At 40.0% G+C, this 17,605-nt stretch overlaps 1 protein-coding gene across 13 annotated transcripts in view; it reads left to right on the forward strand.

Annotated features, from left to right (window-relative positions):
• Positions 1-608: 608 nt before the first annotated feature.
• Positions 609-17,605, forward strand: part of LOC129267649 (deleted in malignant brain tumors 1 protein-like) — a 49,076-nt gene continuing 32,079 nt past the window's right edge. For all 13 annotated transcript variants that reach the window (XM_064104796.1, XM_064104803.1, XM_064104805.1 and 10 more), the window contains exons 1-8: positions 609-775; positions 7,358-8,353; positions 9,002-9,334; positions 9,858-11,024; positions 12,115-12,432; positions 14,105-14,476; positions 15,650-15,976; positions 16,627-16,806. In XM_064104796.1, the coding sequence (XP_063960866.1) occupies positions 709-775; positions 7,358-8,353; positions 9,002-9,334; positions 9,858-11,024; positions 12,115-12,432; positions 14,105-14,476; positions 15,650-15,976; positions 16,627-16,806 (3,760 nt within the window). In that variant the 5' untranslated portion in view covers positions 609-708. The remainder of the gene's footprint in view (positions 776-7,357; positions 8,354-9,001; positions 9,335-9,857; positions 11,025-12,114; positions 12,433-14,104; positions 14,477-15,649; positions 15,977-16,626; positions 16,807-17,605) is intronic.

Below are 17,605 nucleotides of genomic sequence, written 5' to 3' on the forward strand. Positions count from 1 at the left end.
GTATACACAAATGCACATACACACACAGACACACGTGTATATATATATATATATATATATATATGTATATGTATATGTATATGTATATTCTACTATTAACATATATATATTTTTTTTTTTTGCATGGCAAATTTCTAATTCGTAACTTGCTAATGTTGATTTGAATCATATCTCTTGAACCCACGACTTCCATTGTAAAGATTTTTTTTTTTTTTTTGTGGGGGGGGCAAAATTATCTTGAATATACAGTGCTGCACCCGCCGCCACTGGTGCATTTCTGTGTAATTGAATATATGCTAAGGGGAGAAGCATTCTGCAACGGAGACAATATCACTTCTTAGTCCTCTTGCTAGACAAGATTTTAAAAAGCCCTTTCCTTATTGGTTAATGTCAAGGGCTTTTTAATTTATGATGGTAGTCTATCTATAGAAATTACATAGGGATTGCATACGTGGAAATTTCCAATCGCGCATGCGTTGTATGATAGTAAAATGGTTAATTCACCCAATAGGACGGCATCTTCACAGTCATGTGATTATAAGCAGAATCTTCCAGTGTTTTTACTGGAAATTAAATTAATATAATATCACCAGATAGATATCATTCTTGCAGTCACTTTGGTCGCCAAACTTTGACTTGACCGTTCTCCAGACCAAATTGTCGTCTAAAGATTAATCTACGAGTTGGTTTTTCCGGAGTGAATAGACCATGGCGGTCCCTCTTTTGGGTGTTCTCTTGATGGGTTTTGCCGTTTCAGCTTATGCCACTTCACCTGGTAGGTTATTCACAATCCATCTCTTTCAAAAGCCAGGCGCGCATCATGGGTGGGGCCGTAATATTTATCCATAAAGAGACGAATAGCTTTATTTTCTTAGTGATGACATTTTTTTTCTTCATTTTTGCTTTTAATGTTTTTTCTATAAAGCCAGCATTTTAAAAAGAATCCTTGAGCAGCGCCTGAAAGCGATAAGTCTTGAGGTGTACAATATAATTTTCTTCTCCCCCGTCTTTTCTTCTTAATTTTCTATTAATAGAACTTTTACTATCAAATATTTATATTCATTAGTATCATTATTTCATTAATGATAGTAGAAGTAGTGGCAGTGGTAATGAGAATAGTAAAGATTATATTTATTACCATTTTGTTTTCCATGTCGTGTAAAAAACCATGAAATCTGTCGAATCTTCAAACATTCCCAGAAATGGTTTAATCAATCTATTTGTTGGTTCAAACACTACCCTATCACTGCAAAAACATTGGTGTTGAACATCACCAGCCTGGTATCTTAATCGGACAACATCAGAGAAGTGTTGAAATAACACCAGTTTAGAATCAAACCGATATTCCTTAACACTAACTGATGTTGCTTAAAAACCAAATTGGTGTTAGCCTAACGCCAAACCGGTGACCTCTCTGGTGTTTTACTATATAAATACAAGACTGGTGTTAAATTAACACCGGCGCTTTTGCAGTGCACCAAACATTTGTTAAAATAAAATAATCAAGTGGAAAACGTTTTAGGATTTTGTCAACCAACACTTGGTTGGTTAATATTTTACCCCACTTTGGGGATGTTTTGAGAAAAAAAAGGCTGACAAGTAAATAAACTAGTCTCAACACAATTTTGTTAACTATACCAAGTTTAAATATATTGTTATAATGTTTGATCATAGATTGTTTTATTGCCATTCTTATTATCTTTCATAATTATCACAATAATCATCATGATCATCATTCATATAGAATGAAATAAGAAAATCACAATATCCATCTCTAAGACATGAAATGTTCGTTAGTCTATTTATTCATCTATGTATGTATGTACGTATGTATCTATCTATTCATCCATCCATCTATCTATGTTTTATTATACTGACAAGCGTGGTTTGAGATATAACATTTTCCTTAGTAGCCTAACTGCAGTTTCTGTGGTATATGATACAATGTACTACAAACATGATGAGCTATATGTACATGTAGGGCACGATACAGTTATAAACGAACAGAATCACTATATTAATGGCTCTCTTTAGTGATATCCGTATTTCTTTTAAAGTGTCTGCAATATGTTATGAGAAATGAAAATGAAAATGTACAGTATATAGGTTTTACACTTAACCACGCCAAGCAGAGCCAAGTGGGAAGTAGTTTTGTGAAGAAAATTTGTATTTTCCGAGAGAGGGTAACGAGTCGAATTCAAATATTAAAAAAAAACTTGCAATTTAAAAGCCTCATGTTTCATAAAGATTATATTGTAACAATTCTGGTGTTGGGAATACCTTTATCATAATTTGGGAATGCCCTGGTTGGATTTTTTTTACAATATCATCATCCTCTGCTAATTGGTTATGAACAATATCTTAATGGTAGAGATGGCATTTCTCAGATATGCTATTGTTATCCTTGTTTTTTTTTTTTTTAGTCTGACCAGGATTGCCCGTCATGGACGTGCAATCCCCCCCCCCCCAAAAAAAAAAAATAATAATAATAAGTGAAATTAAACGAAGAACTTTCATTTTTCTCTGACATAAACACAGCATAGACCGTTAATAGTTTTTAATTTGTGTCGCCGACCATTCAGGTTTATGTGCATGTCTTAAAATTGTTAGGATGGAGATATAATGAAATAAAACAAAAACGGTATTCTTGTGAGAGAATTCTAATGTGCTTCATAAAGACGGGAAAGACCCTTCCCTCGAACACAGAAATATCGTACCCTGAGAATGTTTCCGCCTTTTCACACGGTAAAAAAAAATAATCGTAATTTGAATGATGATTCCAGTGAAAAATAAGGCTAACGAGGAATTTTGAGCACGTGTGAAACCAAACTAGAATCACGAACGCCAATCATAATCACAACTTCTAATTCTGCTCCGGAGATGAATAACAGGTAATTTTAACTCAAATTACGATACGAATTTTCCGTGTGAAAGGTCCGATGATTCTAAAGACGAATTGCAATCATCATTACAATGATGATTCAAGATTCACGTGTAAAAAGGCCCTTTCAAGAACATCACGAGTGACCGTCCTTTCATACGGTCACAAAATCGTAATTTGAATGATTCTTGTGAAAAATAAGGCTAATGACGATTTTTTTTTTTGCACGTGTGAAACCAAAGAAACCAAATATGATTAGAATCCGAACGCTAATCACAATCACGAATTCAAATTCTACTCCGGAGTGAATTCCATTTAAGTTTCCCTAAATTACGGTACGAATTTTGCGTGTGAAAGGCTTGACCTCCAAAACAACTTTGGGAAGGGGAGGGGGGCTTACGTGACTTTTCAAGCACTTCCGTAGATAATACAATTGTCATGCACTCATCGTGGTTTGTATTTGCGATGCAGTGCTTTCAGTGACAAGTCACCAAGGACACATACCGCCTTCGCTCGGGAATTAGAATTCAAATCACAGTTTTCGAGTGAGCGTGTGAAATGTCCGATGATTCTAAAGACGAATTGCAATTATCATTACAATGATGGTTCAAGATTAACGTGTGAAAAGGCCATGAGAATCACGAGTAAACCTCATTCAGGTCTTCAAGTTGTAATGTAATGTTTTCTATAACAAGATTGACTCAAACCCCTGTTCTTAAAGTGTACGGATAAGCCACCGCGCTTTTTCAGATCTATGCAGATGAAGTAGACCTATAAAAACATTGAGTTGCCTATGCAGGCCATGAGACAATTTTCATGACAACGTTCTGTTACAAATACTGTTCGTGTAATGCACGTTTTTCTTCAAAGAGATTGGAGTACAGGGGGCGATGAAAGAGAGAAGTAAAACATTCCCACATCCCCTCTCGAAAAATCACAACGCCTCAAAAAAAATAGTCTTCTATTTTCGTTACATTCGTAAAATGAAACAAAAATCATTGATATTGCATTTGTAACTGTTATCTTGTGGTAATTATCGATTCTTATTCACAAGAAGGTGTGGAGGTGCCGTGGCCGAGTGGTCTAGCTAAGGCGCCTGGCTATACATGCAAAAGTCCGGGGTTCGATCCCCGGCCGCGGCAGCTATGCCCGTGAGCAAGGCATTTAATCTACAATGCTCTTTTATCCTGCTTTCAAATAAATGGAAATGCTTTATGCATTATTGGTAACTAGGTGTGAACTTTTTTTTTAATGAAGATTTTTACGTAATACCTAGTTCCCACTTACACGATTTGCTCTACGACTCAAACAGCGTTCTTAATCATAAAGTAATCGTCGTGATCTTATAATAATTATACTTGCTTATATAGTGCTTAACACTTACTTTGTCAGAAGTCTCTAAGCGCTCTACAGTATATGCAGCATAATTACCCTGGCTTTAGCAGTGCAGCTGTTACGCGCGCTGCGTTTCAAGGAATAAATTCCTGCCAGGTACCCATTTACGTCACCTGGGTTGAGTGCAGCACATTGTGGATCAATGTCTTGCTGAAGGAAATTACGCCATGGTTGGGATTCGAACCCACGACCCTCTGTTTCAGAGTCCGGAGACTAATCCACTGGGCCACAACGCTCCACTATCACATCTTATCACATCGTATTAGATCAGTCGTGGAAATCGTATTGATCGTAGAAATTGTTTGAATGGTTAATGGACAAGTCCATTCCTAATAAAAAATTGATTTAAATAAAAAGAGAAAAATCAAACAAACACAACACTGAAAATTTCATCAAAATCGGATGTACAATAAGAAAGTTATGAAATTTTAAAAATTTGCTTAATTTCACAAAATAGTTATATGCACATCCCAGTCATTGTGCAAATGAGGGAACCGATGACATTACTCACTATTTCTTTTGTATTTTATCAAATGAAAAATGAAGTATTCTAATTTTCTCCTCATTGTCGCGTGAAACCAAGTTTTATTTCGCCCTGAACATGTGAAATTACCATTGTTTAGCAATATATGGTTCAGTCGAGTTGATCCTTATTGTCAAAACTGTAAAAGTTGAAATATTGTACAATTCAAACAATAAAGAACAAAAGAAATAGTGAGTGATGGACATCAATGATTATTTCATTTGCATGTGACTAAATTGTGCATATAACTCTTTTGTGAAAAATAAGCAAGTCATAACTTTCTTATTGTACGTACGATTTTGATGAAATTTTCAGCATTATGCTTGTCTGATTTTTCTCTGTTGATTCAAATCAACATTTTTCTGACGTGGACTTGACCTTTAAACAATTTTCGCGATCAGTTACACAATAGGCCAATCGTGGCTTTCGTAAAAGATCGTACACCAGTGAGAACGAGGTTTTAAAAGAATATCCCATAAAGTGTAACAGAGATACACGCACATCCCGTTTTCAAATTTGGAAACGTAAAAAGAGCAGACTGTAAATAAAATTTTGTATTTTCCACGATTTAACCACTGCAGATAGCAATATGTTGAAAAGAAAAGTCAAAACTTTGGATAGAAAATAACTTTGTATCTTCTGCCTAGTTGACACTTTCACGATTTTCGGTTCCCGCATAGTTCACGCACTGATATTGCGTCATGCGTGCCAATGCGTCGACACTTGCGGGAAGGGGCGGGACGATGAGCGGCAATGCGCAGCAATGCGTGAAGAGCGAAAAAAAATTTTCAACATGTTGAAAATTTTGCCACGCACTTCCCGCATTGCAGCAGTGCGCAAACTATGCGCAAACAAGTCGTGCCACTGCGTACCACTGCGTGGCATCGAAATATAAAATTTGTGGCGCAAAGAATAGTAGGCACACCCCCGGGGTAGTGGCACGCAGTTCACGACTAGTTCACGACAGGGTCGCGCATACTTTGCGCATAGGTCAAGCATACTTCACGCATAGTTCACGAATGATATGCGCAAATTGTGAGTGCAGACCACGTGATCAGTAAGAGTCGTCCTAATAAACGAACGTAGAGGGTGTCAACACAAGAACGTTGAATATTTAAATTTGCGCTAGATACGTCACAGAATAGGGTGTCGAATATATTTGCTGAAAGCACGTCGGGACAGTGCGTGAACACTGCGTGAACTATGCGCGAACACTGCGTGAACTATGCGCGAACTATGCGCAAACATGTCGTGAACGTGTCGGAACATTGCGTGAACTGATATAGCCAAGTCGTGCCATGAAGTGTCCCGCACTGGCACGCATCAATGCGGGGCAATGCGGATACCACAATGCGTGCAAGTGTCAACCAGGCATTCGTAAAAATACAGATCAATGAATTTGTAGATATAATTGCTATATTGTGGTTATGAATTATGCATAAGAAGATGAAGTTGATTTCAAGAAAAAAAAACATAATTGCAAACTGCAACAGATACATCCTCTCTTACAATTTGGAAGCGCACAAAATAACTTACTACAAGTTCGCATTTTATTTCTTGCAATCTACAAATTAATTACTTTTTTTTTGACATTTTAACACTATGAGACATCGAAGCTGTCAGAAACCGGGGGGGGGGGTGTCGAACTATTGTTGACGCCCCTCTTTTAAGCTTTGTCTTATCAGAACGTTTAGGGGCCAATTAAAGTGTTAAGATTCATTGGTAAACGCCAAATAACATTGCTTTATCACTACACTCCCCCGTGGACAGTTTACCCGCACTTTTATATCCCGTAATGTTATAGAGCAAAAAGTGCTTCATCTCACTACCACGGAGGTTAACCCCAACCCCTCGTAGTTCCACTATCTTCAACCTCCTTCATATTTTGCAGTAAATGTTTTTCCATTATGCTTCCCCGAGATTCGGTATCAAAATCGTCGAAATGCAAATAATATTAAATATTAAAAGTGATCATACTTCACGAATCATGTCTGCCCGGTGATATTGTTAATGATGTAACGAGCCACGGTTAAGACCTTAAAAATGAACTTGAATTGTAAAGAAATAAAAAATAAAGCTCAGTGATGCGGATTTTGACAGCTAAGGTCAAAACCTCAAACTTCTTTTGAAACCGGGAAAGATTTGGTCACTCTTATAAGAAGAAAAGTACGACGACAAAACTTTTGCAAAGATAGGTCACACAAAGTTGTTATTGTGAAGCTCAACTGACACATGATTGATTTGAATGTTTTGCGAATTGCTGAGATTCACTAGAACTGTTTTCATTGCATTTGGATAATTTCGAAAATAAAAACAAACTTGTATATCTTTCTAAAACGTACGTTGTGTGGTTGTGTGCATGAACAGACAGGGAACTTCTATAATCGTGATAATGAAAATACAATTTTCACTAATCAAGTACGGAAAGTTCGGTCATTAAGCACTGGGGTCAAACAAATCCATTTTCAAAACTGCTACATTCTAAAGTCAAAAGGCGTTTAATATATATATACGTTTAACATTTCACCTGTTTTTTTTTTCCATTCATATTTAAACAGAAGCTCCATGTCCGGTAACGGGAGAATGGTACGTGGATTGGGACGCCTCCTACGAGTGTCTCTCGCAGCTTTCTCAGCCATTCCCTGGTGCTATTCCCGGTCAGATCCTGCCTCTGTTGACCGTAACCGATGTCATACAAGCAGCAGGAGCGTCCTGGACCGCCGACAACCTCATTGAATCAGAAGGGGAGATATGTGTTAGGATCATACCCCAGCTCTCGGCAGCTGCGTTTGGAGCTGATATCTTCAGAGAGTACTGCGATCCTGTCCTGACGTCTTTGAGAGAGGGGACGCAGCTTGATGCAGAAGGACACTGTAGGATGATATTCAACATAACAGGGTACATGTCCTCATTCATGGGGGCTGCCATTACTCCAACACCAACTACTGATACCGAATACCCTACGGGAATCGCCGCATTACGACCTTTCGACTTTGAGGGGGTCATAAGGGACATTGTTGCCGAGCAATTCGGGATCACCAGTGACGACGTGGACGCAATCTGTAGTGCTCGACAGGTTCTAGTGGATTCTGGGTTGGCTTTGCGGGAACTTGTCTCAAATTTCCTTGTGGCATTTGTCGAAGCTCTCATACCCAGAGCTGCGGAGATCTGTAATAGCTGGGATGCCATCAATTCGGCTATTGAGGCTGCGTCGGGTCCGTACGATTCACCACCTGAGATATTCAACGACGTGTCCGACCTAATAGCACATTTAGTAGGCTTTGAAAACAGAGAGGCTTTGTGCCAACGTTTGAACATATCTACTTCCAGCCCACTGCTTCATCTTGCAGCTTCAGATATTGTAGGTAATATGCTCTCTGTGTTGACCGATTCTCAACATTGTTCTGCCATCGCTCAGGAGGCTATAGATCTTTCTTTGGCGTACACCCCTACCCTAGATAGAGACACGCTAAATCTTCAAATCTATCAGATAACAGGGATTAACGGCACCGACCAGCTCTGTCAGGTTGTCGAAGACGCATTCCAGGCAGAAGGTGGGTAACACTATTATCTCATATATATATATATAATGAGAGATGGTACCGATCGAGACAAGGGATTCTAGAGGTTGTAATGGCATTATGTACTTACATGATTCTACACAGACCTGTCTTCTATCTGCATGTTTTCCCTCCATTATCTTAGAAAAAATAGAGGATCGTCACCTCTCATAAATGTGAAATCCAACTCACTTCAACCCAGTTCACCTACATGTATTATCCAGCCTTTTTCTTTATTTCCTTGTGATGATAACAAAGTGGATATTGCAGATTGATCAGATACTTGTATGTTATTCCATTTACTTTCTACAAATCCACTGTGCCTTTCTGAAATACGGATAGCAACGTCGTGGAGGGACACGGTTTGTCTACATTGCTATGTTATGATTGTGCATGGGCCCAAAGAATACTTCAATGGTCGAAACCTCGCATATATAAAATCAAAATTATACTTTGGTTATGTTAATTTAGTTAGTAAAGTTTGTTAGGTTAGCAAGTTTGGTTCTAATATGAAATTCCTAACATGCTTAAAGAAAATTGTTTATAAGTATACCCGTGTTCATGGTGTTACTTAAGGTTTTATCCGGTTATCAGTGTGATAACGTGCGTTTTGGGGAATCGGTCTTCTTTTGTATCACTTAGGACTTGAACATGTTGAAGGGGACGTACGCCTGGCTGATGGGTCTACTGAACTAGAGGGACGTGTTGAGATCTTTGTGAATGGCTCTTGGTCTCCAGTGTGTGACAATTCTTTCAACGAAGAAGAGGCCGAAGTTGTTTGCCGACAGCTAGGATTTGACGCAGCAGTTGCAACGTGGTGTTGTTCGCGGTATGGATTCACCGACGTACCGGGCGTCCTTGGCGGATTAAGCTGCACCGGGACGGAGGACAACCTTCTTGCATGTCCCCAAGATGAACCAGCCTACACCTACAATCCCTGCTATCCCTGGGCAAACGCTGGAGTCGTGTGTAGAGGTAAGTGTACAAAGCATAAGGCAAAATTTACCCTTATATATATTGGTTTATGGGTGATCTTCAGGGGAGGACAATTTCGAGGTTACGTAACATTTGCTCCGGCGACAATTGCTCCGATAAAAAATCTGCGCTTTGAGCCAAACTCAACCTCAAACACTAAATAAATCCTAATCCTTACGTTTACATTATTCTGAGCCAAAAACTCTGGTACAGCCCTAACTCTCAACCCCATGTCCTCTGAGCTACTACGACCGGACGAATTGTCGCAGGAGCATATGTTGTGTCACCAATCATTTTGGAATTATGTGCAACAATTAATCTAATCACGTAGTCTAAGTAAAATAAAAAATGTTAAGTGGAAATTAAGAAAAATGTTTGATAAAAACAATTTCTGTTGTGAATGTTGAAACCCGTTGGACCCTTCTATAAGGATGCCATGAAGATCCCTACCCCCCCCCCCCCGCCTTCCTTCCTTCTTGAACATAGAAACACTACTACTTATCTTTTTTTATTAATTTCACAGGAGAACTTACGCCTTGCCCTCTTCCAATTGGACCAGCAATTGATTGGGAAGCGATATACGAATGTGAACTGCCTTACTTCCAAGAGTTCATACAGTCATACATCAGATACCCTCCGGTTCCCGGGGAGGTCATGCCTTTCCTCACTGTAGCAAACATTATCGACGCTGCAGGAGCCATTTGGGGATCTGACGACTTGTTCGAAGGGTTAGGCAACTTCTGCACCCTCATTGCTCCACGAGCGACAGCGTCAGCTGGTCCTGACATATTTCCTGGCATATGCGATCCTCTGATACCTTCGGCGGACGGCGTTGACTTAGATGGGTCCGTTGGTGAAGAGATATGTCGATACATCTACTCCTTGGCAACCCATGGACCTTACCCTGAACCTTCCTATACCGACGCTCCCTTTAGTACGACCACCATACCACCTCAAACAAGCATGAGAAGTAGCTCAACACCCGCAGTGTGGCCCACGGATTTCCCCTCGTTCATTGAATCAATAACCCCGATCATCTGCATATTCCCTCTTTCGTCCTATGATATTACCTCCGAAGGCCCTGACTTTGGCATCGACGCCCTTCAAGGATTCGACCCGGTACCTATCTTATTGCAAGCCGTCGATAACGTGCTGAACATCACGGAATATGACCAGGACAGTTTGTGCTCTGGAGTGAATCACCTGACTGATGTTGACAACCGGCCACGTGATCTTGCGATAGAGTTCATGACGGAAGTGCTGGCAGCCCTCTTCCCAATAGGTAGTGAAATTTGCCAGGAGTGGGACAGCTTTATCGAAGCCCTGGTGGCCGAGTCTGGTAGTTACGTCGAAGTCGATCTCGGATTCCTGGTGGAAGAGATATCTGGAGTCGTTGCGCTGCTGACCGACTTCCCCGACAGGGATTCATTGTGTACGTACATCCAGACCGCTACTGCCTTGCCGGGAGAACATGCAAACACCTTTGAACGATTCCTTGTGTTAAACGCCCTGAATGTGCTGCATGATGAAGAAAAATGTGTCTCTGTACTTGACAGCGCCCTGGCAGTCGCTGACGCTATACCAGGAACTTCTCGGGAGGAGGTGGAAAATATCTACATGCCAATGTACAGTGGATTTACTGATATCCTTCAGATGTGCCGGTACATAAGTACAGCTTTCGGTCCAAGAAGTAAGTTTATTTCAAACTTCCGTAATTTCATTGTTAAAATATTATTCAGTACTCGTAACTCTTGTAAACAAATTCGTTTAAAGGAACAACAAAATACATTTTATTCTATTAAAAAAACGATCATATTAGTCCAATATTCGTCCATGCACTAATGTAGGTGCCATGCCTTTATACGCATAACCTTATTCAAACGGCGATGGAGAAATGTTTTAAGCAAGTTTTAGACAATTATACAGAACTAAATTATCATAACGATAGCCTCGACGAGTGCTCAATATCATATATCTTTTTAGTTCAGAACATTGTTGTGAACCTATAAAATTAAGTAAAAAGTGTTCTGAACAAAGCGCAGATGAATACATTCATACAAAAGCTGCGCTATACAAATTTATATTATTTTATTATTATTACTATTATTATTTTTCTCAAACAAGTTTATACCCTCTTTTAACAGGTTTGTTCATTAGATCGACACTTCTGTAAGGACTTTGCACTTGCTTTTTTTGTTCTACCATTCCCCATATCCACTATGTCGACCGCACATTTTGTACTTTGCCAAAGCATGGCGCAAAGAATAACAACACGCAGGGAGCGGATGGGCAGTTTGTAAAGCGTTTGCCTTTCAGGCCAAAGATCATTGGTTCGAATCCAACCACATGTGACTGCGCGCGGATGACTAAAGCCAAGATTGTGTGCCCACGTGCCCTCCCCTGTTTCGTTCTTAGACACGGACAGGAAAAATCCATCCTCCTCGGACAGGATGTTAAGTTGAGGCCTCGTGTGGAGGGAAGTCACCACCTATGTACTCAAGGACCCACGTCACTAATCGCACACCGACAGGAGGACCCTGGTGTGGTGTTAGGCACGAACCTTATCAGTTATGTCGGGAGGAGAGCATCGCGGGTCACAATGACTCAGTTCGCGGTTCGCCTCCTAGTGACAACAAACGGAACAAAACTAATTACCATGAAGACGCGTTTCCACCCAAACAAGTAAATTGAAATCTGGTAAAATTGTAAGAAGATTGATATGATGGACAAAGGATAATAACAATATTTTTTTCTTCCTCTTTTTTTGTTACCACTCAAAGCGCCTCGACTTCCCATCCGGCTCGCTGACGGTAGCACTCCAGATGAAGGACGCGTTGAAGTTCAATACAACGGTACTTGGGGGACCGTCTGCGACGATGACTTCGACGATGATGACGCCACCGTTGTGTGCCGGCAACTTGGATACCGAGGGGAAGCCATTTCACTTGGAAACTTGAATCCTGGCAGTGGTGATATCCTTTATGACGATCTGAGATGCCTAGGGGTCGAGTCTTTCCTCGGCCAATGCCCAAATGCTGGTTTAACAATCAATAATTGTGTCCACTATGAGGATATCAGCGTGAGCTGCAGTCTTGAAGGTAAAGATTATTGTGATAGACGCATGGGCCACATGTTCCGAAGTCGGGTATGATTTTAACTCTGGTCTAAAGTTGTGGTTTAACTATGGATAGCAAATTTTGACACGAATCTCTCACGGTACATGCTCAGTACAATTTCTTATTTGACACTCAAATAAAGTAATAAACCATATGTTAACGGTAGCTAAAATATTTGTATTCATCATTAAAACATGATGAAAAGCACAGAAAAAAATATAAAATATAAAATGTAGATTTGTGACAAATTTCGGCTTGCCATATTTTCAGCCGAGATTTGGACCATGGTTTAAGTTGAACCAGACTTCAGAATGTCAGAGTACCATCTGTCGTATATAAGGTCAGTCACTGTGACTGATTAATCCAGACATAAAGGCCTGAATTCACAAATGTGGTTTTCTGTAGATTTCCTGTATAAATTACCCTTATTTACCGCGTATATTAAACATAATGCCCAATGCTGATGCGCGCTTTTGTCAGAGTGCGCCAAATTGACGCTGTTGCCATGGTTAAGTATAACGTATTTTATTCATGAGTCCACTGTTTGAAGAGTGGACTCATTAATGCAAAACAGTGGACTCATGAATAAAATAGCATGGATAACCAAGGCAACAGGCGTCAAAGCCGTGCACTGTGACAAATGCGCGTATCAGCTTTGGACATTTTTTTTTATAACCGCGGTAAATGAGCGTAAATTTATACCGGACAACTTCATAAACCATGGGTTTAACCAATAGTTTAAGAAACCACCTTAATGAATTTGGGCCAATATGTTTCCTTGGTAAATGGTTATATGCAAGTTTGGCGTTTACAAGCAAAATGCTGTCCTGCCGAGTTCCTACGGGGGGTACCATAAACAGAAATAGAATACAGTTCATGATTTATGTCTCATGTCTCTCCAAGTGTTAATTATACAAATACATGTACATATTTATATTTATTTTATTTTATTTGTATTCTTTACTCAGGGTAGCCTGTTCAGTGGTTTAGACACTGTTGTCAACCAGGGCCCTGCACAATACATATATACATAAAACAATCAAAAGAACATATTTTTATGAAATCGACATTGTTAAACTGCAATATGATTAGAGAGAAATTATTTGAGTACTTGAAAAATGAAGCAGTATTGGAAATTGACAGGAAAACTAGGAAAAATTAATAGGTATGCAATACATCATCCGTCTTTGAAGGGCATTATAGAAATTGCACACGTGGAGTTCCTTTGGATCAGTTCGAACACTTTGTATGTGTATTTGGACTATTTCAAAGTAACAACTTGAGTAACCATTCTACGAAATGCCCGAGGAAAATGCGGTGCATTATATGTTTTATAGGATTGTGATAAGGATGATAACCCATCCACTCCTCAATATCGTGGCCGATAAGCATGGCAAGCGGGTTAATAGAATTAATCAAATAAAATCATCTCAATCAATGGTAGCCGCCATTGGCAAATTTGTATGATAGCTAAAATTAATGACAAGTCATGTGATGCATTTCAGCCAATCATTTGATTGGGATTCATATGACCACGTGAAACAGTCTAAACATATGCGAGTATATTTTTCCAGACGTCTTGAATAGTCCACATCGTCTTTATGAAGAAATGGTATCTATTTAAATGCATGGTATTCTTCTTTCCATCCTTCAGTGACACCCCCCATTCTACCAACAACGCAGGCTTGGACAACGGAAGGTATTACTGATCTACCGACAAGACTGGTTAATGGCGGCACTGACAACGAGGGACGTCTCGAGGTTTTCTACCAAGGCCAGTGGGGCACGGTATGCGATGACTTCTGGGATTCGGATGCTACCGATGTTGCCTGCCGTGCCCTCGGCTTCCTCCGTGGGGCGAACTATTCTTGTTGTGCCGCTTTCGGCCAAGGTGACGGTTTGATTATCCTTGATGACGTAATCTGTAACGGAAACGAAAGTAGCATCGCATCGTGTCGCCACGGAGGACCGTATGTCCATAACTGTCAGCACTCTGAGGACGTCGGAATTACCTGTATCCCATATGGTAAAGGCCAACGAACGATGAGGGCGTCAACAGAGCAACACTGCCTGTGTTGCTGCCCTGTTCGTTCGTTGGTAAAGACTTGGTAGATGCCAAACATGTTAGGAAATCATGAGCTTGCAAAATTAATGATCTTGGTTTATTCTGAAGTATAATATCGAATCAGAGTTTGATTAGGTTTCTACAAGGGGGGTCGCTGCTATCTCTTCGAAATAATCAGATATAGCTTGTATAGTTCGAGGGTATTTGGCAGCGCTCTGATTTATTTATCAATAGTGTTTCAATTATAATGGCCCGCATTTTGAGTCGGTTTTAATTTAAACTCTTGTATAAAGTTGTGGTTTAATAATGGATAGCCAATAGTAACATGAATGTCTAACAGTAAAGGTTAAATTATCAGCTCATTTGATACTCAAGTAATTATTTAGCCTACAATGTAAACGCAATTTTGACAATTTTGGCTTCCGCTTATTTAGCACAGAATACTTTAGAATACGGGCCAATAAATGCACGTTTTGTAAGTGCATTGGTGGAAGTTCTAGAACATACATACATGTACATCAGTCGCGTAGTGGTCTCGTACTCCGTTTTCAGTGGAGCAGTGCTGCACGATTCAAGGGTATGAATCCTAGCCAAGGCGTTATTCCTTCAGTAAAAGATTCATTCTCATTGTACTGTAGTCAGCCATGTGAGGTGAAAGCATACCTGAAATGATTCAATCCCTGTATCCGTTCATTTCTTGACAACTGCGGCTCTCAAATATATAGGCAATGTGTCAATACGGTTATTTAGACCAATTCTTTTAGGGGGCGTTGTGGCCCAGTGGATTAGTCTTCTGACTTTAAAACAGAGGGTCGTGGTGTCAAAATCCCAGCCATGGCGTAATTTCCTTCAGCAAGAAATTTATCTACACTGTGCTGCACTCAACCCAGGTGAGGTTAATGGGTACCCGGCAGGATTAATTCCTTGAATGCATGAGCGCTGAAAGGCAGCTCGAGCTAAAGCCGGGGTAATAATAAAAATGCGCATCGGAATAGAATATTTCTAGATAGATTGCGCTATATAAATGCCTATTATTATTATTATTTTTATTATTATTATTATCATTATTATTACTATGGGACCCTCAAGGCAACTTTTAGTAACTACCTACCTTTTCCTACCCCCTGTTCCTAGATTCGGCAACAGGAGACGTACGTCTTGTTGGAGGAAATAACCCAGCAGAGGGAAGAGTTGAAATTGAACATAATGGCGAATGGGGAACCATTTGCGACGACTCATGGGATTTGGAAGATGCCGGTGTTGTGTGCAGAATGCTGGGCTATCCTGCAGCTACTGATGCTCCAGGATATGCTCACTTCGGCCAAGGTTCCGGTCCTATTCTTCTTGATGACGTGGCTTGTACGGGGGATGAGGAGAGTATCTTTGATTGTGGTAATCCGGGCATCGGTGTTAACAATTGTGGCCATTACGAGGATGCAGGAGTGGTTTGCAGCAACGAAGGTAACACTCCTTTTCAAAGGCGAAACGACCCCAACCTTTCGTTTAATAGGGAGTTTTCAGAAAGCGCCAGAGAATGAGTCCTATACATGTATATAACGTAACGATTTAATTTTGTCGATAGTCAATGAATCGGAACAGCAGATTCGTCTGACGTTTCAGAGCTGACGATACAAATTGTAAATATGTCGTGTGTCCAGAGTCACGGACGAAACTGCTCTTTCGATTATTCGACCCTCAACAAATACCTCATTGCGATTTGACAAGCACGGCAATGCATTTTATGCGTTGTAGGGTTCATTCCGCGCCGCTGTGCAAAAAAACTCCCTAATATATTTAGTACAACGCAAGCCCCAATTTCGTGAGCTGTAATTGACTTTTACATCGAAACGAAGCAGCAGTTTCGTCCTGGACTCTAGAAAAACGACATATTTGCATTTATTCGTCAGTTCCGGAACTTCGGACGAACTGCTGTTCCGGTTCACCAATTTTAGATGAAATAACACCCAGCTGTTCATTGTCATTTGACGGGTATTTTCCAATACATATACTATGTTCTAGAATTCTTTCTACGTCGCCGTGCAAAAACTCACCATGACTTCCCCTATGTACATAATCTTTGTAGTTTCATTGTTCATTTCTCCAACCCTAAGCCCAATGCGAAGGTGACATGGTATTCCAGATATGCGGTTCAGCATGCCCGCTTACGTGTGAGGATAGAGAACCGCAAAGCTGTCCACTTATCTGTGTGCAGGAATGCCAGTGTCCGGCCGGATTGTTCAGGGTTTCAGGTGACGACTCTCGCTGCGTTCCAGAGGAGGAGTGTCCATCAGGTAGGCCTATTTCTCGCCCATCTGGAAACTTTAATTCTTCTAATTGTAATATTGTATCAGAACAACAATTATTTAAGTGATAATCACGATCATCATCGTCATCACCGCTCGCCCCATACACCGAGACCATCGTGATGATATCTGCTTTGCACGGAGCAGTGATTCACATGAAATGGCTTAATATTGATTTCCCTTCTGTTAATCATTGTCATGCTTAGGAAAGGTGTGGAGAAACAAGTACTAAATTAAATATTAATTGTAAATCTCGTTTAAATGATGCAGTCTTAGTAAAAAGAAATGCTGGAGATGTCTGAAATTATTTTTCTTTGCATTCAGTTATGTTCTTAGATCCAGCTGGCATGAAATGGTGAAGGTTGTGCTTACTTGGGGTTAAAATGTTAATTTGGGTGGCAAAGTTGTTCCAAATTTTAAAATGTATTTGTTTTATGTCAATTTGCTAAAAATTTCAAAGAAAAATATGCGAAATGTACCGCACGGTCAGAATCGTCTCCCATATCCTCCGAACGATATTTGGGCATGACGTAAATTACACCTTCATCCCTTATAATGTTTGCGCTCATTCACCCAAAACCTACAACAATATGAAGGGCCATTTCAGATATATATCTCACATGACGCCCACGCTTTGGAAATTTAACAAATAGTACGGTATTTCAAGAAGCAGACTTTGGGACATCGTCTGGGCCAACCTTTTTATAAAAATAAATGTTATATAAAACAAATAATCAATGACGCGTTTCAGAGAGCTTGGTTCATTCTTAACAATGTCACGGTTTAG

Source organism: Lytechinus pictus, chromosome 9 (genome assembly GCF_037042905.1).
Source record: "Lytechinus pictus isolate F3 Inbred chromosome 9, Lp3.0, whole genome shotgun sequence".
In the NCBI taxonomy this organism is placed as follows: Eukaryota; Metazoa; Echinodermata; class Echinoidea; order Temnopleuroida; family Toxopneustidae; genus Lytechinus; species Lytechinus pictus.